General features: G+C 41.9%; 2 protein-coding genes across 3 annotated transcripts in view; both read right to left on the bottom strand.

The window, feature by feature from the left end:
• Positions 1-114: 114 nt before the first annotated feature.
• Positions 115-19,931, bottom strand: LOC122761901 (ubiquitin carboxyl-terminal hydrolase 34-like; the record flags this gene model as incomplete). Its single annotated transcript, XM_044017083.1, has 12 exons — positions 19,552-19,931; positions 13,377-13,467; positions 12,315-12,849; positions 10,987-11,037; positions 7,423-7,572; positions 7,201-7,268; positions 3,402-3,594; positions 2,131-2,192; positions 1,614-1,695; positions 1,424-1,516; positions 338-463; positions 115-244 (listed from the first exon to the last, which is right to left on the bottom strand). Coding segments are annotated over exons 1-12 (1,624 nt in total), but the record flags the coding sequence as incomplete, so codon positions are not given.
• A 992-nt stretch (positions 19,932-20,923) lies between these two features.
• Positions 20,924-24,928, bottom strand: part of xpo1a (exportin 1 (CRM1 homolog, yeast) a) — a 12,245-nt gene continuing 8,240 nt past the window's right edge. For both annotated transcript variants that reach the window (XM_044017087.1, XM_044017088.1), the window contains exons 16-25: positions 24,909-24,928; positions 24,422-24,556; positions 24,163-24,346; positions 23,966-24,072; positions 23,398-23,592; positions 23,135-23,303; positions 22,443-22,577; positions 21,955-22,114; positions 21,650-21,746; positions 20,924-21,578 (exon numbers count right to left, since the gene is read on the bottom strand). The exon at positions 24,909-24,928 is cut by the window's right edge and continues 144 nt beyond it. In XM_044017087.1, the coding sequence (XP_043873022.1) occupies positions 21,432-21,578; positions 21,650-21,746; positions 21,955-22,114; positions 22,443-22,577; positions 23,135-23,303; positions 23,398-23,592; positions 23,966-24,072; positions 24,163-24,346; positions 24,422-24,556; positions 24,909-24,928 (1,349 nt within the window). In that variant the 3' untranslated portion in view covers positions 20,924-21,431. The remainder of the gene's footprint in view (positions 21,579-21,649; positions 21,747-21,954; positions 22,115-22,442; positions 22,578-23,134; positions 23,304-23,397; positions 23,593-23,965; positions 24,073-24,162; positions 24,347-24,421; positions 24,557-24,908) is intronic.

Raw genomic sequence — 24,928 nt, 5'->3', positions numbered from 1 at the left:
AAATGGAGGAGCAGGAAAGACATGACATATTATTATATCATGGGCTAAATACAGTTGTATGGTGGGCGGGATGTGGGCCGCGGGCCTTGTGTTGGACATGTGTCCCACACTGACCTTTCTTGTTGCCCATGGGAATGTTGGTGTTGAGCAGCGAAGCAAAGGAGCTTTGTTTGGAGTGTTGGGCCTTTGCTGCCAGTGCGTTGTTCCACAGCGCTTTGATGAGCAGGGAGGCCAAGTACAGAGTCTGAGGACGAGACAGGGAACATGAGGGGGGGGGACATGAGGCGTCACTGCAGCAGAGCTCAACATCTCACAGAGTCCACAGTGTGCTCTTTACCTGCTCCGTGTGGGCACTGGGGTGCAGACCTGACACCAGGTTGAGGACGTGGCGTAGAGGCACTGGATCCAGGTTTTTGATGAGCGAAGGAAAAAGGTCGTGGATGTAGCGGCTACAGTGTTTCAGCTAAAAGGAAACACACAAAACAGACATATTCGTACTTAAACAACCTATATCTACATCCAGGGAGCAGCAGCTGGCTCCGCCCCCTGCACAGAGAGACACACACACACACACACAGATCTGATGGTGTCGAATACTGTTACTGAGTGGAATACACAGACACTGAACATGTGTGCCTGCAGTTATAAAATGAATCAATGATTATTACAATCATTGAAATATGCCAATTCTGATTTGATCATGTACTCACAATGGACAGAGCAACGTAACGCAGACAAGTTAGCTTACTGTTTTTATATGATATGTTTGTAGTCGAGCTGTGATATGAAAACTGTTGCTGGCAAACTTTGCATTTGACTTTTTTTATCATCATCTTTTTTTTATAAAATGCTGCCACACTGTGACGTCTTTGACATGGATGTTAGAGGACGACTGACTGTAGCTCAACATTAAATAACGTTCTATAGTCTTTCTGTCTCCAGTGGGTTGGGCTAATCCAAAATACTCAAACCAAGGGGAGTGTTCTCTGAAGAAACGCTGTGATCTATGGAACAGGGGTGCTCTGAAAACACCCCCATTAGCACTTGGTACATTCCTCCATATAAAATCAAATTAACCAAAGACTGTAAGAAAGTAACGCGGCAAAAAGTCGACTTTTTAGAATTTTAGATCGAACCAGAACGTATCGACTCATAAATCCACCAGACTCCTCTGAGAAAACACATTTGATCAATGTTTTCACCATTTTTAACTATTTTTAACTTTGATCTACAGTTGGACATTGTTGACTCTCCAGTGATGACGCTCTCTGACCAATCAGAGGCCTGCAGTCCGTAGACATCACATTTGAACCTCGTCAGAGCAGGAACTAAATAAAAGGAACTATCACTGATGGAGAAGCAGAAAAACCAAGTAGAGTCGAGCTGTGCAGTGGAGAAACACCATAAATGTGTCCCGTCTTACCTGAGCTGCCGCCCAGATACAGTCCACATGCTGCGTGCTGAGTCGGCCTTCTGCAGCCAAGAAGTTCAGGATCACTTGGCACTGCTTAATGATCTGGAACACACACACACACACACACGAGTCAGGCTGGCTGCACGAGGAGGAGATGAAGTAAAATCAACACTGTCAGTCTGCGTCACCGTCGTCTCACCTCAATGTGCAAATTAGGTCCAAATATGTGCTCGACCACATTATTGTGGATCAACCAATCAGCAAGTTCCTTTGCTATGGACCTGGAAGCAGGAGAGCGAGGAGTTCAAGAACAGCCAGTGAAGATGAACAGGGGTTAACAGTGACACGAGGCCAAGGGATCGTAGGATTTTACACAACTGGTGTGAAAGAGTACACAAATGTACGACTAATGGTGTATTCAGGCTGTAGTGTGAAGTCGGAGAGGAAATGTTCCACCTGCTCCACAAGCCAACTCCAATTTCGCAGCCTCACGAACCCCAACACTGGATTCCGAGATGGCCACCACTCACGCCATATATATATATATATATATATATATATATATATATATATATATATATATATATATATATATATATAAACATATAAAACACCTATGAATTGGACTTTTGTCTCACTTGTTTCACAGTAAAATTGAGCATTCAGTTCAGTTTTTTACAGTTTGGAACTTTGTACTGATGTGTGATCCCACTTACGTTTCTGTGTCGGACACCAGCGACTCGTTGTTGCAGACGTCATTGAATGTGTGGAGCTGATTCTGAAACACACACACACACACACACGATGAGAAAATACATGATTTATTCATACTAGAATTACACCAGTTTTCCTTCACATGTTGCAGAACATAGTCTGATTATGACACATGTGCATGTGTCTCTCAGCCACTCACTCTCCCACACCGAAGTCCAGAGAGAAAATCAGTGATTTTAGCTCATAGGGACTGCTGCCTCGTGTGGTCACTTTGTGTCACTGAGGTCAATGTGAATGAAGAATTTCAAACACTAAATTCACTAAAATAAGACATTAGAACTTAATGATGGAGGCAGCAGTGGATCAACAACTGTGTGTGAGATGTTAAAATCACTGATTTTCTCTGTGGGGTTTGGTGTGGGAGAGTGTGTGTGTGTGCGTGTCTTTATTTCACTGCGAGACAGACTTTTCCAACAGGAGACTGAAGTTTGTAAACCACTCACTCTCTCACACCAAAGTCCATAGAGAAAATCAGATCACACACACAGTTGTTTTTGATCTACTGGTTACGGTGGCCGAGAAGTGCAAATCACAACGACATTAACTTCTACTGCAAGCCTGGCCAACCCAGGGCTCCCGAGCCGCATGCGGCCCTTTGCCTAGTTTCATGTGGCACTTACGTTCATATCAAATCATGTCTATGTGTACGTATGTTGGCCTTAGTTCAATATCAAACGCAAACATGGGCGAGAGAGTTTTTTTGTTTTTTTTTGTTGAACGAAATGGCAAACCATTGTGTCCTGTCGTTGTTGTGTGATTTACAATTAATCTGGCTGAGCAGAGGTCTGTGTGTGTGTGAGAGGAAGGGATGGGAGGATGTTCCTGTGTGTGTGTGTGTGTGATGTGGCTCTTTGCAGTACAACCATAAAAAATTTGGCTCTTACAACAAAAAAACTACGACTTTCACAGTGAAAATTCCTGAGTTTTAGAAAGCGACAATTAAAAACTTGAAAAAGATGCATTTAAAGTGAATTTCACAAACGGGTGAGCAGGTCACGTGACCACCCTTTCAAAACCCTCAACTATCCCTTTAATTCTCATCAGTTAAAAGCTCCAGAGGGAGAAGAACCTGCAGCTGCTGCCGTGTGTAAGGTTTTACGAGCAAAGAAAAAGAGAAGAGAGAAAAACATATGTTTGACGCAGCTGTGGAGGAGCCTTAAACTCCGCCCCAGCCCGCCACGCCGAGGTCAGACGCGCCTGTGCCACAACTCACCGTGATTTGGCTGAGACCGGCCAGCCTCATGGTGAGCGTCGGCGACATGAAGTATTTGAAAGCGAGGTCCAGGCTCTCCTTGTCGAAGCACAGCGCGCTGTCCAGCGGCTCCTTCACAGTGCTCCACATCAGGTCGGCCATGTTACGCGCCGCGCTCTGCCGCAGTTCCTGGTCCGACAGTTTACACAGATACCTGCAGGCAAGACAGCGTCCACACTTTGATTAGGGTCCAACTAACTGCTGTGTCTGTGAGAGACACACTGTGAGGCTTCGAAAAACCAGGACACTGAGACTTATGGAAATGCTGCTGTCTCCGTTTTATTTTGTCAAATGTTGAATTTAACTTTATTGTGAAAACTGCAGGGTCGTGTTTTTGTGGACAAACAGAATTTGAGACTCTTAATTTGAAAACAGTTCTTGTTGCCGTTTTGTTTTAGTACGGACAAATGGAAACAGACTTTTATTGAGAAAATGCCTAGGTTGGGTTTTATTGTGGAAAACAAACTAAGACTTTTATTTTGAAAACTATAAGGTCAGGTTTTAGTGTGGGAAAAAATAAGTTGAAACTCTTACTTTGAAACAGTGGGATTTTCGTTTTAGTGTGGACAAACATAATTTGGTACTTTTATTTTGAAAACTACAGGATTGTGTTTTTGTGTGGACGAACAGAATTTGAGACTTTTATATTGATTATTTGCTTTTGCTTTTATTGTGAAAACTCCAGGGTCATCCTCCATTATGTACGGAGCCCCTAAAGGGACATTGAAAAAAAAAAAATTCAACGTTTCTGGTGAGCACCGCACCAGAAAGTATCTCGTGCTCACATGAAAGTATCTCGTGCGCACCAGAATGTATCTGGATAGATTTGTTGTTGACCCGTTATTTTGTTATTAATGTAAACGTTTTGACGTAACAGATTGAAAGTTTGTATATTATTGTTTTATTTAGTTTGACTTTGAATGTCAGCTGAGATTGGCACAGCACCCCCCACAATCCTCCTGTGGACATACATATACATACACTGCACTGCTGTAATATATCTATTTTCCACATGGTACTGTATATTTCTATAAAAATAAATTAATAAATTAACTATTTAAAATGAGATATATATATATATATATATATATATATATATATATATATATATATATATGCATTTATTAAAAGTATTTATTATGTTCATTTATCAACACTCTGTGATGAAGCTTAATCTAATGACTGCGATATCTGAGCCAGCGGATCATCATGCGCGCATGCAATACTTTCTGGTGCGCACGAGATACTTTCATGTGAGCACGAGATACTTTCATGTGAGCACGAGATACTTTCTGGTGCTCACGAGATACTTTCATGTGAGCACGAGATACTTTCTGGTGCTCACGAGATACTTTCATGTGAGCACGAGATACTTTCACGTGAGCACGAGAAACATTTAATTTTTTATTTTTTTTTCGATGTCCCTTTAGGGGCTCCGTAATTATGGATGAACATAAATGTGTGTTTTTTTTTATTTTGAAATCTCTAGAAGAGTGTTGAGGAAATGTTCCTTTAAAAATCTTTAGGGGACTCCAGGAGGAGGCGGCCTGTGTCACATGACCACCATGCCTCCTCCAAGGGTCATGTGAGGAGAGGCTGATCATGTGGAGGCCTGGCAACTGTTGCCACGGCAACAGAACCTCTACCTAGCAACTCGCATGGTGGGAGAGAGAGTGAACGAGTGAGGTACAGAGAGAGAGAATGTCTCTCTCACTATTTTTGCTTTATGAAAAATCCATCTGTTATATTCGTAACATTTTTTTTATCACTCAAATTTTTATTGAAAATTTTGCATACAAATTAGGGTATTTATGACCATGTTAAATTAAAGAATGTTTATGCAATAAAGAAAAAGAAAGACACTTCAAAAGACAGTAAAAAAACAAATAAATCAATCAATTGTAAGTATCAACAAGGTGAGCTCCCTTCTTTAATTGTAGTGTAACATTGTGGTCTGATTTTAGCCTTCCTAATTCATTGCTTCATTCAGGTTTCCCCTATACTTTACCCACTTTTCCCATCGTGACTCAAATCTCGCCTCCTGAAGCCTCAATATGTGTGTGAGCCTTTCCATGTCAAATATTTCTTCTACTACCACCAGCCATTGTTCTTTTGTACATGGGTCTGTTTTGTACCAAGCCATAGTTATGGTTTTCTTGCTGGCTGCCAGCAGTGCCTTGACCAGATATCCGTCCCCGCCCCGTATATTTTCCTGTGTAAGATTCCCCATATAACTATACGCAACATTAAAGACACAACTGCATTTATTAAATCTATATACTCCAATGACAACCTCATTCGTTGTGTAACTATTACCACAAGGTGGCAGCAGCAAGCAGTGGGTTTAATGAAGTGATGAAATTCACAGGTTTCTTGAACGCATCATGAAGCTCCTCTGAGCTCATGGGTGGACAGACGTAAACTGACTCTTTTAGTTTGAAAACTCCAGGCTTGAGTTTAAGTGTGGACAAACAGAAATCAACACTTTTATTTTGGTAATAATCACTATGTGTGTTGATTTTCATTATTATTGTGTTTAAAAACTTAAAAGTGACATAGAATGCTTGTATCACAGTTATGGAGGTCTACTTATATATATATGAACTTGTTTTCATGATTAAAAACCTCCTAATCGCTGCAAACGAGCCGATCAAAATATCTCCTCACTGACGCTCTCGTCGTTTCAGACCAAAACCACACCCCCAGAATGTGGACTGTGTTGTGATTGGCCAGCCAACGAGAGCTTTCCCACTGTCCTGTGATTGGCCAGGTACCTGGAAGTGACGTAATAGATAGGCCAGCTCTCAGATACACAGCTCCCCCTCTGGCACGGTGGATGCTCTGCATCTCAGCAGCTACGAGCGTAGTTCTTCTTCTGCGGTTGAATGTACGCAACCGGATGTGCCCGGACTAGTGCCCGCACCAGGAGGCGCTACAGTGGTGAGAGGAGTGGTGCGGATTTCTGATGACATCATCAAATTAAGGAAGTGCCGATCCGCTTCGCAGAGCCCAGGAAAACAATATAACACTATTTTCTCAGCAGTGGCTGAAGTGTTTGTTCTGAAACTTTAGGGTTTCATAAACGAGGTAATGACGCAGATACACACACAAACGCAGCGTTAATTGGAGCTTCCGGTCTATGTGGGCTTTAACATTTGTCATTAAACCAATGTTGTTGTGTTTTCATGTGGGCAAAAAGAAAAATAGTTTTTAAGGATGGACAGACAAACTGCTACTTTTATTTTGAAAACTGCACAGCTGTGTTTTAGTTTGGACAAACAAAGGGACACTTATTTTGAAAACTCCCAAGGTAATAATCACTAATATTGTTGGTTCCACAGTGTGTGTGTGTGTGTGTGTGTTGGGTTTGGGGGTTGATTTTCAGATAATGTGATTTTTCAGATTTGTGTTTAAAATCTTAAAATCTGACATTACATACAATAAGAACATTCGTATGGACAAATAATAGAATTTTATTTTGAGATTGTGTTTTATTGTGGACACACATAAGCTAAAACTTTTATTGTGAAACTCCAGGGTTGTGTTTTAGTTTGGACAACAGGAACTGACTTTTACTTTGAAAACCCCCAAATAATCAATGTTTTTCTATGTTTCTTGAGTTTAGGGGTTGATTTCCGTATAATTCTAGCGCTTAAAACTTTCAATTAGTCATTAAATATAATATTTAGACACAAATCAAATTAGAATCAGCGAGCAGGTGAGTGAAAATGTCCCGGACTGCTGTGGATTGTAAACTCACCGGATCACGTAGGTGCGGAAAGGTATGATGTGCTGCATGACCGCGGGGATGTGCAGCCATATTCGGATCTGTGGGCGGAGATAAACGTCAACAGAGGGGACTGTTAAAGGTTCTGTTGACTGTCGTCGTGGTGACGTGTGTTAAGGACATAAATCCTGACACGACCAGGCGTTTTTTTTTGGTTTAGTTTGTTTTTTGTCCTCATGTGATCAGTGGACTCACGTTTGAGACGATGGTGATGAAGGCGTGGGCGATGGGGAAGGGGAGGCTCTCCGGTGTTCCCGACTCAAAGCATTCCTTCATCAGGGAGAGTCCGTGCTTCCCGCAGAACAAGCACACGTAACGCAGCAGGTGCAGCGGCACCTCCACGTCCTGGTCAGTGAAAAGGGGACGGGACACAAGAATATGCCTCGTTAAACTCTGATCAAACTGCTTAAAATTTTAGATTCAAACCATTTAACACTCACGTCAGTTTAGGTTTACAATATCGACGTCACATGTTCTTTATCTCACTGTGAGACAGACTTTCAACAGGAAACTGAAGTTTGTAAACCACTTGCTCTCCCACACCAAACCTCATAGAGAAAATCAGTGATTTTAACACACACACACACACACACACACACACACACACACACACACACACACACACACACACACACACACACACACACACACACACACACACACACACACACACACACACACACACACACACACACACACACACACACACACGTTGATCCACTGCTGCCTCCATCACTAAGTTGTAATGTCTTATTTTGTGAATTCGGCATTTGAAATATTTTATTTAGACTTAGCTCGGTAACACAAAGTGACCACACGAGGCAGCAGTAGACCAGCAGCTCCTGTGTCCCCACCAGCCAAAATCATTTTTTTTCTCTATGGGCTTTGGTGTGGAATCAAAAACATAAAGGCTGTCCAACAGCAAGATACAGTGATGAAAATATGAATTTATGAAATGGGTGAAAAACCTGAACTTTCTCTTATAAGAAGAGGTCGAGCTGTCAGAGTATAAGCAGTTTTCCACACTCGCAAAACTACAATAAACACATTCAACACAGATTTTTTTGACAGCACGTTCCTGTTCTGAGCATTGTCTGGAAACAAAGACTGCTGCTGCTGCTGCTGCTGCGAGCATTTGTGAGGCTCCACACTCATAATGTGGGCGTCGCCCAAACAATGAGCAGTGAGAGGGAAGGAAACGCTGACAATTCTTAGCTAAACACAACGATACTGGACACAACAATGACATGATGTGTTGTGCCCAGTGAGACAGGACTGAACAGGGACACTGTGTCTGTGGCTGCGCTGATACCACACGTGGCATCATTATTAGTATCAGTGGAATAGTAATAATCACTGGATCGGATTTAGCGCTGGGCAAGAGATAGATATAATATCAATATGGTGACATGAGACAAGGTGTGGTGTTAGATTTTGTACATCGTCGTATCGGGACAAAGTATCTATCTGTGATGACTTTAGTTTTAAAGGCTCGATAACTATATGATTTTACCAGATTTACGATATTTAAATCACAATACGATATTCAAGGGCCAATATTGAAAGCATGATAGAATATTATCACGATATAAATCATGATACGATATTGAAGGCACGATACGATATTGAAGGCACAATACGTTATTTAAATCACAATTCGATATTTAAGGGCCAATATTGAAAGCATGATACAATATTATCACGATACAATATTGAAGGCACAATACAATATTTAAATCACAATTTGATATTTAAACCACGATTTGATATTTAAAGCACGACATTTAAATAACAATGTGATATTTAAATCATACAATACATATAATCTAAAATCATACAATATTGAAGGCACGATACAATATTTAAATTGTGATTTGATATTTACGGCACAATATTTAAATCACGATACGATGTTATCACGATATTTAAATCACAATGCGATATTTAAGTCACGATACGATAGTAGAACGATATTTAAGGCACAATACGATATGTAAGGCACTATATGTACTAGGGATGCACGATATATCGGCATTAATATTGTTATCGGCCGATGTTCGTCAGATTTTAACAACCGATGTTTATACCCGTCTAATTGCTGTTTGCGTATGTGTGTCGGGAAGGGGAGGCCATGCGGCATTTGTTTGGGCATATGACAGCGTCAGTGGCGCAAGCGCAGCACAAGATGTGTGTGTGTGTGTGTTGAGGAGAGAGAATGTCAGCGGTGTGGGCGATTTGTCAGGGTGTCAATAGAAGATACGCAAAAAGCATTATGCAACACTTGCAAAGTCGAGGTAATGCGCGGAGGGTTCCGCGTCAAGACATTCAATACCACAAATTTGATTATGTCATTTGAAAAACCGCCACCCTGAAGTACACAAACAACGGCAGGAAGCTAACGCTAGTAACATTAGGCGGCAGACAAAAAGAAAGCAGTGCAGCTGGGACTCAACCAAAGGAAGACAGTGGCCAGGGTAATAACGATCAAGGTAATGGAAATGATTGCTCTTGACGACCAGCCGAGGGTTCCGACGGTTGATAGCGCATATTGAACCCCGCAACAACCTGCCAAGTCGGCGCTACTTTTCCGATGTTTTGCAATTGAATAAATATCTGGTTGCCATGAATACTGGCATGTTTGATAAAGTATTTTAACATGTTTTCTTTATTATGGCAGCTCTTAGTAGAGCTTGTCAGGTATTGTTTCTCATATTTGTTGTGTAGTTTTATTGTGAAGGGAAGTGGCGCGGTTGTTGTTGCCGGGAGGAAGGGTTGTTGACTTTATTTACGTACCCAGTATAGACGCCCTTATCAGTAACTTTGGCAGGGTATTATTTTTATTTATGTTCATGTTTGTAATTTATGATCCAAACTTTCTCACAGGAGTTTAGTGAGTTGAGGGAGTTAAACTTTTAAACTACTTTAATTTAGTTACACACTTGCTACAAGTGGTAAAGGTTTCTAAAAACCTTTACTTGTAGTTGGTTACTTGTGTCTTTTGTGACCTTGTTATTTGGAGGTAAAACATGTTTTGAAAATAAAGGAAGACATTCAAAAATTCAGCTTGCGTGATTTTCATTCTGTACAAACTTTTATCATCTCAGAAACTTTTTTTTAAAACATATATCGATATCGGTAGATATCGGTTATCGGCCATAGCAGCAATATTAATAACGGATATCGGTATTGGCGGAAATAGTCATATCGGTGAATCCCTAATATGTACATTTCGATAAGATGTTATCACAATATTTAAGTCACTATAGGATATTTAAGTCAAGATACGATAGTATCACCATAATTAAGTCACGATACAATGATAAGTGATGATTTTAAAGTCATGGTACAACATCACAATATTGAAGTCACAATATAAACAAATGCTGTTGCTGATTTTCATTTACATTATATACAGTCTGTGCATCGCGAAACGGGCAATATAAGGAATTCTTGGATAGTATTGGATTTTAAATTTGTGAAATGCACTAAATATTATAAATTAAATAGTTTTATTTTTGTTATATGGAGCAAAAAAAAACAGGAAATATTACACATTTATGAAGCTGAAACATGTTTAAATTAATTTAAAAAAAGCCTTCACTGATTAATCAATGATCAAATGATTGAATGAATAATTGATTTATCACTACTGATTTATTTTGCAGCTGTTGAGAATGAAGCATGTGTTTTTGTGATTTATTTCCTGCTGTTGTTTTCAGTTAATTGACATAAAAAACCAAGAAGAAGCAGATTTCTTACATTCATGTCGCAGAAGGAGCCGAGGATGTTGCTTTCATGTGCAGAGATGTCCTGAAAACAAACACACACACACACACAGTAATGTTAGAGATTGATCCTCTGAAAAAACAACAAAACAAAGCTCTATTGTTTTTGAATTCATGACAGATTTTTCCTAAAAAGCATTTTCCACTGTGTTCCACGTGTTTGTTTGTTTTTTTTACTGAAATTCTTTTCCAGTTTTTTCTTTTTTCTTAAATCTAATTAAAGACAGAATAAATCCTTAAATCTTTTCCCGGATATTTACCTGTTTTTCTTTTTTGTTTTAAATTAATGACTAATGATTAATTTTGAAATACTTTTTCAGATTAAATTTCTTTAAAATAATAGAAATATAATTTCTTAATTATAATATCAGTTTTTTTTATTATTAATGACAGAATTATTCTTGAATTGTTTTTTTTTTTTTTAGCAAATTCACAAATAAAAAACAAACAAATCCGCCAAGAGATTGTTTAAAATTCATGATAGATTAAATCCTGATTTTATTAATTAATTAATTCTGAAATAAATACATAATTAAATATATAAAATAACTGAATTAGAATTTCAGCAGTTTTTTTTATTATTTATTAAATATTTTTTTTAATTTGTTAAAAATTAGCGACAGAATAAATCTTTGAATAATTTTTTTCCTGGCTGAAATTTTTCCTCAAATCATTTGGGGAGCTTTTTGATTTTTTTAACGACACTTTTCAGCTTCTTTTGTTAACCAAATGATTGAAATACTGAACATTTTACATTAATGACGGAATTTACCCCGATATATTTTCTTCTTTTTTGTTCTTAGACAGAATGTTTCCTTGTTTGTGCTCTGTATTTTTCCTGAAATGTTTTAGGGGAAATTTAAAATGATTGTGTGACAGAATAAAGGTCAACTCTTGTGTGAGCGTCCTGTCGTCACAGACAGGATGTGTCACGTATTCTTCTCATCACCGTAACTCCTGAGACCATTTGCAATATCTAGAAAATTCAAAACTATGGACTGGCGATCTGTCCAGGAAGTGACTCCGCCTCTCGCCCTATGTCAGCTGAGATTGGCACAGCGTTCCCCGTGACCATCATGTAGAGGATGAAGCTGTAGAAGATGGATGGATACCGGAAAGCAGAGAAATAGAGCTTTGCACCCATATACTTGTCATTACATACGGAAAGTAAAAAGTTGTCTTGTAAAAAGGGGCAGAAAAACTCACTCATTGAACATTTTCTGACAATTCTACAGCCATAAAATCTAAATAAATCAATAAATAAGTCAGGTGTGTGTGTGTGTGTGTGAGACTGGTGCTCACCTCGATGGTGGGGTGTGTGTTGTGTTTGTAGGCGGTGTAGAGAGGAAACTGGATCTGGAAGATCTTGGCGGCGCACAGCAGCAGCTTCTCTCTCTCCTCTAAGCTCCAGGAGCTGAACACATCCTGGCCGTCTCCCTCGGTGCCAACCCCACACCCACTGCTGCTCTCCCCAGCCCCGTGTGCTCCCACAAGGGCTTCACCCTGTGGGTTGACCCCCGGACCCTGACCCGGACCCTGGGTCTTGATCTGGTTTAGGTCGGGAGTGTCAGCGTCCTCTTCCGCAGAGTCTCGCTCCACGTTTACAGGCTCGTCCTCGCCAGATGAGGATGCCTGCGCAAGGGGTTCGGGTCCCGATTCACCCCCGCTCCATTCAGAGCCCCGGCCCTCTGCCCCCCCTTTATGGGTGTGGCCCTGGACGCAGCAGAGGCGGTCTCTCAGGCTGCTGATCTGGGTGATGACCAGGTTAATGAGGGCATAAACTAGCTGGTTGAAAACCTCCAGGTGCTTGTACTCCTTGAAGCAGCAGAGACATTGTCTGGAGACAAAGAAGAAAAGTTCCACCTTAAGATTTGTGGTCATTTTTAAAACACACATTTTTAAACAAATTTTAAAAAAATGACACCGACCGAGGCAGACAACTTAAAAGTGAGAGTTTTTGTTTTGTTGAATAAAATCTGCATCTACGGCATCTTAAGACTTTTTCAGCAGGAGACTCACTCTCCCACACCAAACCTCACAGAGAAAATCAGTGATTTTAGCTGCAGAGACACAGGAGCTGCTGGTCCTCTGCTGCCTTGTGTGGTGACTTTGTGTCACTGAGGTCAATCTGAACAAAGGATTTCAAACACTGAAGTGACAAAATAAGACATTAGAACTTAGTGATGGAGGCAGCAGTCGATCAACAACTCTTGTGTGTGTGATGTTAAAATCGCTGATTTTCTCTATGAGGTTTGGTGTGGGAGAGTGAGTGTTATGAAAGCTGATTTGTGTTTGCAGGATTTGTATTGTGATTTTGGTCACGATCTTTAAAAAGTGGGAGAAACACTGGTTTATGGCGTTCACCTCTGAGTCCAGGAGCTGATGTAGCCCAGAACTCGCAGAGCATGTTCCTTCTTCAGCTGGAAACCACCTTCACTGCCGTCTGCATCTGATACTGAGGAGAAGAAACACTGTCAGACAACGACAGCACGACAACAACAACGACAGCACGACACAGTTCAACGACAGCGCAACAACGACAGAACTACAACAACAGCACGACACACAACAACGACAGCAGTATCAGTGGAGAAAAAAGGGGGATTTTCCCATTTGATTGTAAGCTGTCGTGGAGACAAAGACAAAGTCCAGTGCTGGTCCAAAAACATGATCAATTGAGTCATTGTTTGGTCCATAAAATGTCAAAAAAATCAAAACCAGTTTGTATTGAATATTTTCTGGTTTCTTCGCTCCATAAAACAAAGAAATCATTAAAAACTCAATCATTTTGGATCGTGGACAAAAGCAAGATCATCATTTCCACGTTTCAACATGTTATGACATGGTATGGACCAAACATGCTGGATTATACATGATTATGAAATTAGTTGTTGTGCGACAATAGCTACAAACACAACAACTAATAGTAACTATGGCAACTGCTGATTTGGGTAACACCTCTCTGAAAACACAGGTGTGGAAATATTTTTGTCAACTACAAGAAAAACCACGGTGTGTAAACTATGTTATGAGCGCACAGGAGGATTCCACGCGTCACAAGGACGTAGGCGTAACCATGGCAACAACTCTGTTAACAGACAACTCTTTTGTCCTCATTCGGAGCAAAAACGTCTTCAAAATCTAAACTGTCTCTAAGGTGATAACTAGAGCTGTAGACGCGTTTGTAGCATCAGTCAAGTGACCTGTAGTCATGTGACCTTATTCAGTGGTGGAAACCTCCTCACTTTCTGAAAATGTCCTCACCTTATGAAAAAATTCTCACTTTCTTAAGGTTGTCCCTTTCTCAAAATGTCCTCACTTCTTCCTCACCTTCATTACTTTATGGAAATGTTCTCACTTTCTTAAAATGTCCTCAGCTCTTATGTCCTCAATTGGAGCAAACACGTCCTCAGAGTTCAACTGTTTCTAAAGTGATAACTAGAGCTATAGACATGTTTGTAGCATCAGTCATGTGACCTTATTCAGTGGTGAAAAGCCTGGATTTAAACATATCAGGAACCACTCTGCGTAACGGCAAGCAAATGATTTTCAACATCAACTAATCTGTTGATTATTTTCTCGACTAATTGATTAAATGTTTAGTTCATAAAAGGTCAGAAAATATCGATCAGTGTTTGTCAAACTCTGGAAATGATGATGTTCTCAAATGTCTCGTTTTTGTTCACAAACCACAAAATTATTCAGTTTTAATGATTTCTTTGTTACACGGAGAAAAAAACCCATGAAATACTCAACATTTAAGAAGCTGAAAAATCACACATATTGTTTTAATTGTTGTTTTAAAAAAAAGGCTGGGTCAGGAAACTGAAAACTGCTCTCTGGCATAAAAGAGGATTCACACACAAACACCTGCTGCCTCAGCAAACCTGAGGTCACAGGTCACAGAGCTGCCTGTTGCTCACACAGAGCCATCACAGTTGACACTTAAGACGAGGGTGGACTTGTGTTTTAAAAGTAGAAGAGACGAGTCCAGGTGAATGCGTTTATGCTCTTTTCTTTAAAAAATCATATCAGCATTTTATGAACTCCTCTGAAACTCTAAAATGTCCGGCTCTGATTCAGTTTAAAGCAGCGCAAATAATATTCAGAGCAAGATAATAACTTCCAAATTAAATGAAATAAAGACATTGTTTATATAAAACTTAAGGGGAAGAAATTCAATTTAAAAACAGTCTACCATATGAATAAAACATAAATCAGTTTAAAAGAATATATAAAATACACAAGGATGAAGATCAGCAGTTTAATGGTAGTATTTAACCCTTAAGAGTTTAATATTCTAACTTATTTGTTCCTAGAGGCAGAAAATGTCACCTTCCCAAAAACTGCTGTAGAAAATGCTATATATTCATTTGTTTGCCAACTTAAAGTGGACATATTATACCCTATTTCCCCCATTAAAATAGTTCCCTGGTGTCCTAATGAACATGTCAGTGACATGCTTTGGTCAAAATACCATAAGGATGAAGAATCATAGTAGTTCAATAACCCTGCTAAACCCGCCCCTTTCAGAACGCTCGGTTTTCGTGCATGGTCCCTTTATATGCAAATGAGACACAGGCAAACACACACCCACTTCTTCCAGGGGGTTTCTGATTTGTCCTCTTTACAGCGCTTTACAGCTCTATTCGTCTCCCCCTCCCTCCACTAGCTCTCTGACAATATCAACATGTCAGCGAGAGTGCCGTCACAGGAAGAGACGTCCTACATAAGGATCGAGCCGAACACTGTCCAACTGTAAATCAGTTAAAAACACTTAGGAACAGAAGATCAGCGGTGACACAGAGAGTGCAGCACCGCTGATCGCCACCGCTGATCGCCAGCGGCGCGCTGAATAAACTGTATGTTGCTGTATCAGATCGTGTGTTCGTGTGTTCGCACCACTTCACATCAGACTGCGACCAGCGGTCGCCGTATTTAGTCAGGGGACGTATTTCACCGACGTACAAACACACAAATTGTTAAGAAAAGATCACATAGAGCTCATAACTGACCATTCTGACACGTCCTAATTAAACATATTTGTTCAGTACGTCCTCCATGACCGGAGCACAGACTCAGTCTGATACAATCACATAAAGCAGCTGTTTATGCATCGCCGCTGCCAGCGGTGCTACACTCTCTGTGTCACCGATAGCCTGCTACACTGATCGCCAGCGGCGCGCTGAATAAAATGTATGTTGCTGTATCAGACCGGAGACTGTGCTCCGGAGACCTCACCACCACTGACCAGCTCCGGTGCTCCGGCGAGCTGGCGATCAGCGGTGGCGATCAGCTGATCGCCAGCGGCAGTTTAGGCTATCGGTGACACGGAGAGTGTAGCACCGCTGCACAGAGAGTCAGCGGCTAGCTGCATAAACAGCTGCTTTATGTGATTGTATCAGACTGAGTCTGTGCTCCGATCATGGAGGACGTACTGAACAAATAAGTTTAATTAGGACGTGTCAGAATGGTCAGTTATGAGCTCTATGTGATCTTTTCTTAACAATTTGTGTGTTTGTACGTCGGTGAAATACGTCCCCTGACTAAATACGGCGACCGCTGGTCGCAGTCTGATGTGAAGTGGTGCGAACACACGATTGCTGACTTTATCCGGCACATTAGCTTCATATATAAAATCCTCTGTAAAACACTGTGCTCCACTGTGCAGCACACTTGTCCCGCCGCGTTGACATAATACCGCTCTTTCTCCCTCGCCTGCACTCTCGCAGGGACAAGGTGGAGCTAAGGTGGAGCTTGCGAAGTAAACGTACTGGTGGGGCGGTAACATTCGCGGTGAAATGCGCATGCTGACGTCATAAGCGCAGGGAATTCAACATCGAGCGTTTTATCGCCTATACCTACACTAAGCAAAACCACGAAAACATGACTGAGTATTGTTTTTCCACACTTTGACGACTGGTAGGGCCCCCAGAGTCCCAAATATCAGTATTAAAATGGTTAAAAAGTTGATTTTGCATAATATGTCCCCTTTAAATTAGTCTTATAAAAAATACTTCAGCCTGAAATATACATCTCAAATATTAACTATATTTTTGAGATTGTTCATTCAACACAAAGAAAATGGCATGACAGTAAAATACAGAATGGCACAAAATGTCCCGAGGAACTCTGCAGGGTTAAAGGCAGACATAATCTTCTATTGTACTGAAAACCTTTAGAACCTTGAATAAAATACTGTGTAATTATTTGGTTATTATGGGATAAATTAAGTTGTGTGTAATAAGAGTGGGGTAGGAACAATAAGAACATATAAGTTTATACTTCGGCCTACTCCTTTCCAAAAAACACCATTCTCTACGCCTTCGCGGATTTAGGGGTATTTTTGTAATAGTGCCCCCATACAGGTCTGGCATATGTACTACAGCGGGAAAAGTCGGGGAAGCAAATGGACTTGTGACAGCACAGGGTCCTAAACCTCATGGATTTTGCAATACTGTCAATACCTTAATAAATCAATTGAGAGCCTTGAACGGCTGCATTTACATCAATAATAGTCTAATTCTTAATAATAAGGCATTACATTTTCTTCAAACGTTCAGCTGTGGTCTGAATACCTGTCCTTATATACTATGTATCTTGGTGCAAATAAAAAAGTAAAACATATTCGTATCAGATTTGCTTGATGAGTGGAGTGTTGGAACCAAACGGAGAGACCGAGGCCGCTGGAGAGGAAACTCTCGTTCCAAAAAGAGGAGGAACCTCCATTATTTGGAACTGGTTCGGTTTTAAATCACCCGACATGGAGCAAACTTCAGTAATATGCAAGGTTTGCTGCCGTGTTGTGACAGCAAGAGGTGGAAACACAAGCATCCTGTTTCATCATTTAAAAAACATGCACGCCCGTGAATATGAAGAGGCAACCCGGGACAAAACGAGCGCAAGTGGGACCAGCACCAGCGGAGCACATCCCAAGACTACACAGCTTTCACTGCAGGCATCGTTTACTGCTGCTACACCTTACGACAAGAGTAGTAAGAAATGAAAAGATATTACCAAGGCAATTGCGCTATATATCGCAAAGGACATGGGGCCCATTCAAACCATAGAGAGAGATAGCTTCAGATATGTGGTTCACACTCCGTGATATTATACCGTCACCGTTCAAAAGATGAAAACTACAGCGATATTAATTTTAGGTCATATCGCCCACCCCTAGTCTAGGTTTGTGCTTTTTAGCGTAAACAATCACTACACTACTCTGGGAAAATTCATTCTCTACGGCTTTGTGGTAGCGCCGCATACAGGCCTGGCATATGTACTACAGTGTTTCCTGAAACAATGCCGTGTTTGTGGAAAAATTTAACAAAGAAACAAGAAGTTACAATAGTTTTTATTCGTTACCAAAAAAAAAAACCTCTTTTGAAAGCAACTCATGAAAACAAGTCCAGGTTGTCAAAACGCCACCTGTGCTTTTTAGCGCAAACAATAATAACATTACTTTGGGAAACGCATTCTCAACAACTTCTCCAGTTGTGTGTATTACGGCGTTTCAGGTTGTTTCGTGTGGACGAAGACGTTTCTTGAGAAATCGTTTTCGTGTAGACAGGGCCTCAATTTGTTAGCTTCGTCGGTTCTACGACTCTACTCGTGTTCTGTACACAGTGCACTCCTAAAATCTTTGCCAATATCTGGGTATTTCTGTAACAGCGCCGCTTACAGGCCTGGCATATGTACTACAGTGTTTAAAGTCGTTTCATGTGGACAAGGACGTTTCCTGAGACGTTCCTGTGTTTACGAAAAACTTTGTAAACTTCAATCATTTTCGTGTGGATGGGGCCTCAATTTGTTAATGATGACTGATTATTTGTTACCTGTGCTTTTTTACCACAAACGATCAATACGTCCTCTACATCTTCTGCAGTCTCGTAGCAGCGCTGCATACAGGCCTGGCATATGTACTACAGTGTTTCCTGAAGTGATGCCGTGTTTGCGAAAAACTTTGACAAAGAAAAAGATCGTTTTCATGTGGACATTTGTTAGCTTTGTCAACTGGCAACTGTACGGCTGTCCTCGAGTTCTGATTGGCTGGAGCTAAACAACCAATCACAATGTCTCACAGACAAACTTGACGGCTAATTCAATGAACTAAATCGTCCGTCGCGTCAGCCGACTGTGTCCGACTGTGTCACGACACGGTCACCGACTGACCGACCGTTGGGGCAGCGGTGTGTCCCGGGGCCTTTGACAAACAAACAGACAGACAGACAGGGCCCCAACACTGTGACTGCCAGTCTAGGGAAGGGGGAAAACTAGCTCCTCACATTCATACGAATAACCCACGCGCTGTGACACTCGACACGTCACTGTCACGCAGTGACAAACACACGAGCACGAAGCCGAGGCCGCCACTCTCCCATGGCAGCGCACGGTGGACACGGAGGACAGCGGACACGACAACAATCATCACCACAAAGTTGCACCGAGCTAGCCGCCGAAGCTAACAGCCGAGCTAACAGTGCTAAAGGATGCTAACAACGAGCAGCCTGGATGAGGAATGAAACAAAATGACGCTTACTTTCGTTGAGCACCTCCACCAGCTCGGCGCAGTTTTCACACATTGTTCATGAAGCGGAAAAGTGAGTGCGGCTCCTCAGACCATGGCACCGCTGGAGCTGTTGTTAGCCGTGACTGCTGCTTGTTTTGGGGGTTAAAAAAAACACAGGCCCGGTGGAGGAGGAGGAGGCTGCTGAAGGTTATTCCACTGAAACAAGGCGCGGGAAACGAGCGCGTGGACAACGCGATTCGCATCCGCGTGAAGTCGCCGTCCGCGCTGAAGTTGCGAGGCAGAGTCGAGTGGAAACCGAGTCAGCCTCGGATCTGAGCGTCACTGGAGAGAGTAGACACAGCGGCCATGTTGAAAAAGGAGGGGAGGGCGACACACACACACACACACACACACAGCAGCGTGCGCGGCGCTCGGCACTTTCCGTCGTGTCTCCTTCAGCTCCCTTCGGCTTCCTCCGTCGATCCCGCGAGATCTCACCAGCGAAGCGATATTTTACGGTCTTCCTATGAACGTTAAAGGGCGAAAAATTAAAAAGTATATTATTGTACATGAGTCATCACCTTAACACAACTACACACAAAACAGCCCGATTATTATGTATACAATTATTGTGAATGTACATAAAATGTTTTATATGCACACAATACATAATATCTACATGTTATGTCCATTCACTTTAGTTATATAAATGTCAAACAATGTATGTTATAGGCAGTGCATATGATTAACCATCAGTACATTGTCTTTAAAATGAATCTGCATTACTGTCAAGTTACATTGTGTAGATTAATATCAAAATATTGTCAATTTATGTAATCTATTATGATGTAAATTCATGTACATAATGTAGATGTACATGTTATGTCCATTCACTTTATTTGTTAGCCCATGTACGTTCTAAGCAATGTACATGACAGTGTACAATATTACAGTATATAATTAACCATTTATATTATGTGCATTAATGCAGTTAAAATATAAATGTATATTGTTACTTTATACAATGAACCATATACATTGACCATTTACATCAATAATTGTACCTTAGTCAGTATATAATTATTGTAAATGTTGCACAGAAAAAACAAAATATTTAGTATCTAATGTATATCATAGGCCACATTTGGCAGAGGAAGAGCAGGTTTGGCAGAAGAAAAAGATGAAGATTAGCATTTTGTTTCCTTTGATTAAGAAAAAGCAAGGTGACACAATACATTTGTAAAAATAGCCAACTTTATATTCTCAGAGTAAAGTCGTACTACGACAGCTTTACAAACACAGGCTTCCTCAACATCCAAACACAGAGCCGACACTGAAGCTCTGAGCAGAAGGAAAAAAGAATAAAAAGAAAAACTTTGCAAAAACAATCGGAGAAAAAAGAAAGTAACATGTTTACATCACATTCATTCTGCGCTGTGTTCATGGTTCTCAAACCAGAGCAATCAACTAACCACTGCAACACTTTCAACATATATTACATATTAACAAGGGGTGGAGCCAGAAGGGGGGTGGGGTTAACTGTGATTTTAAAAAATAACCTTGAATTCTTTCAACTTCATGCAGGAGTAACAGAAGCACAGGAGCAAACACAAAGTATCAAAGAACAAACCAAAGACAACACGTCAAAAAAAAACTGGATCACTTTTATAAAAGAAGAGTGAGAGAGGGAGGGAGGGGGCGCTGTTCTCATTTACATATCGACATTGATTTGGTCAACCGAGTGCTGGGCTCTTTTGATGTGGCCCCTCCTCCTTTTGCACACAAACAAAAACAGACAAACACATGGACAGGAAGTGTCGTTGAACTCATGACGTTTCCTTCCTTCACATTTGTTCTGTGTACACTGGGCACTCGCTGCTGCTGCTGCTGCTGCTGCTGCTGCTGCTGCTTCAGTCGGCCATCTCCTCTGGCAGCTCATGGGGGTTGAGGATTCCAGGCACAGACAACTGGATCTTGTGTTTCTCCTCCTGGGCCTGACGCAGAGATGTCTCCCTCTCCTCCAGGAACAGGTCCGTCGTGTCCTCCCCGGCAAACTCCTGCAAGGAAGAACAAACAGAAGATCAGCAAAGCACTGTTTTCCTCACCAAACCTCCACACGTTCACTCACCTTGATCTGCACTAGGAAGTCCCTCAGGTGCTCCTTGAAGGCTGGGATGTCCTGATTGAGGCTGAACAAACCTGTGACAAACACCTTCACCTGAGCACTGAAGACAACAGAGAAGTAAACACCAATCACCATCACATGACTCCAAGCAGAGCTTCTCAAATACCAGCTCAGTATCTCAGTAACACTGACGTGAAAATACAGCGCTCACCCTCCTCCTCCTCACATACTTCATACATACACTGGTCGAGTGAATCTGTGCGTGTGTTTGTGCGGCGCGTCACATGACACAGCCCTGGTCTACTCACTCCTGCAGGTGAGGGAAGGCCGTCTTCAGCAGGTTAGCGATGTACTCCTGGACGTGCACCTGGTTGTTGGCGGAGCTGACGGCGTTCAGCGCCACGCTCACCTTCCCCTCCTCCACCAGGTTGAACATATAGGCCAAGATGGTGGCATGCATGGTCAGACCTGCAGACGCAGCACAGGGCGGAGCTTGTCAAGTCTTTAGTCAAGTTCATGAGCCGTTTTGTCTCCACAGACACGAAAACACAACACTGCTCGACTGATAGAAGTCTACACCAAACCACATAGAGAAAATCAGTGATTTTAACATCACACAGGAGTTGTTTGTGGACTGACATTTTAAGAGGTAAACATTCTGATTAGTGGCTAACACATTTCAACTCTCATAAATAAACTCAAAAATACACTTTGAGTGAAAGACATGAACAGGGTTTTGTTTTTGTTGCTACACCATCACCGTGCAGCCAACATGAGAGCAGGTAAATGAGTTCACCTGCAGTGTGCGAGGTGTCGGTGACCACAGAGAAGATGTGCTGCAGGATGTCACAGAAGTAGGTCTGGTAGAAACTCTGTGCTGCCGATTCCTCTGCAGACACGTTCTGCAGCAGAGTGTAGAGGATCTGGAGACCTGACACACACACACATACACGCTGATTTAAAATCAATACACTCATTTCATAACAACTGAAAGTGGACGACAACAACATTTTACTTTACTGTTACTAAGGATGAACGATACTAGACTTTTTGCCGATATGTCACAAGTGCTTGCGATATATGTTTTTCCCCTGCATCCAACTGTACAGGTCATTTAATCTCCTCTGTCGTGAAGTCATCATATTTTTATATTCACTGCAAAAAATAAATAAATAAATATGGAAGTCAAGGACGTAGTTTCTTTTCCACAATCGTAGTGGAAAATTGGTGGTTGTTCGTCGCATGTGTGTAGAGAGTTTTGTTAAGTTAAATTCGTTGGCGCCGTTATTCTAGAATTTACAGTATTCAGTCTAGGTAGTGCAGAGTTATGGCGTAATGTTTATGTGCCAATTATAGGAAGCGTGTGTGTCCTGTTGTGATCTTGAGCTGTGGAGAGCGATAATAAAGTTGACTGAACAAATTGAAAGGGAACAATTGTCGGCTATTTATAAGTTTGACTACAGGACGAGCTGAAGTGCATTCACACACCTGTGTCGGCCACGTTCCTCATGGTGTGCTTGAAGGCCCAGATGATGGAGTCCAGGATGAGTTTGAACTGGGCCGGGGCGATGGACAGGAAGGCCGGGAAGCACTGGGAGGTGGCAGCTTGAAGCAGGTAGAAGAAATGTGTTCTGTGCTCTGGGAATTCTTCAAAGTCCTGACCGCAGAGAAGGATTAAAGAAAAAAAAAAGTTTAATGTTTAAAACTTGACTCCCTCTGGTGGCGCGGAGGATAAGACGACTCCGACTGACCTTGTTGATCATATTCAAAGTGCACTCAAAGACGGCGTCAAAGATCTTGGGGATTTCTGCCGTGATGTGGACACCCAGTTTGTTGACGATGGTCGCCATGGTGCTGAGGACCTCGGGGTCGCGGGCAGCCGGGACGTTCCTCTGGTAGTCGATGAGCACGGCCTCCAGCAGGGGGGGCACAAAGTTCTCTGCCACCTGGAACATCAAAAACAGTCAAGTCATGTATGGTGATAATCCAAGTTTAGATTAACTTCAGCTTCTCAAATGTGAATATTTAATGGTTTCAAAGAAATCATCAAAATGGATTTGTTTTGCTTTTTTTGGACCAAACAAGATGTTTCCAGCTTTGGGAAAAACAAATGATTCTGATTTTAATAACTGCCATTAAAGCCACAGTAGGCAGGACCACAGGAATAAACAGCTGATTGTGGAGTTTTATTTCCAGGTGGTTGAACGTTAACGAGACTTCTTAGTTGTGAGTTCCTCATTAGAACTTAACCTAACTTGTTTCTCTCTGCATGAAAAGTGTTGAACAAACATTCTCTGTCAATCGATCGACCTCGCTCACCATCTGAGGGTCGTTGGAGCGACTGACCCAGCCTGAGATCAGCTTCAGCGTCTCTCTCTTCACCGTCCTCATGCTCCGGATCAGAGGCTGTTTGGTCACCATCTCACCTGACGAAGACGAGGAAGGAAAGAAAACTCAGCAGCGACACCTCGAGATGCAAACGCACAGAAACACAGACGCAGCAGAGGAGTTCTGACCGTTGGTCTGCACGGCTGAGGAAATGTTTTCACTCAGACACTTGTAGACGTTGAGCATGTCCAGGTAGATTCGTCCCAGCTGGACGACGAAGGGATGACCCACGGCTTTACAGGCTCTGACGTTGGTCTTCAGAATGCTGCCCAGCTGACGCACCGTCTCCGCGTCCTTCAGAATGTCTACGTTCTGCAACAGAGACCACAGAGTGGCATCAGAACGTTGCGGGGACGAGACATCGGGAGGGAAGACATGTCCACTCACCTTGGTGGCCTGCTGGATGATGCTGTCCCACACCTGGTTTGGCAGCATCATGTACTTCTCTATGAGGAGCTCTTGGACGGCCTGGTCCGTCTGAGCCCCGATCATGTAGCCCACCGCCTCGTAAAACGTGTGCACCTGTGCAGATACGGACCAAAGGAAGGAAGTTATCAAGAATCTTTCAGAATAAAGCTTCCCCTCTCCTGACCATATACATGATGAACATCTAAAGTAACGCTTGATCTTGAGCTCCTGATTCTGAGGACTCCTGGTTGCTGACAGACAGTAGGGAACAGGCAGTGGAACACCTTTAACCATCACAATGACTCCGAAGCCGTTACATTAGAGGACAAGTCAGGCACAGTTCTGCTTTAATAAAAGTGACTGTGCTTCAGCAGTGAACTACTTCTACAGGATCAGACTGACTTTTGACCTTCATGAGGTCCAGGAGAGGGACGGACAGATGGACACCCTGACACACACCACTGACCTGCTGCGGCTGCAGGTCAC

This window comes from Solea senegalensis, unplaced genomic scaffold (assembly GCF_019176455.1).
Source record: "Solea senegalensis isolate Sse05_10M unplaced genomic scaffold, IFAPA_SoseM_1 scf7180000015064, whole genome shotgun sequence".
NCBI classification, from domain to species: Eukaryota; Metazoa; Chordata; class Actinopteri; order Pleuronectiformes; family Soleidae; genus Solea; species Solea senegalensis.
This window is presented reverse-complemented; position numbering and strand designations above follow the sequence as displayed.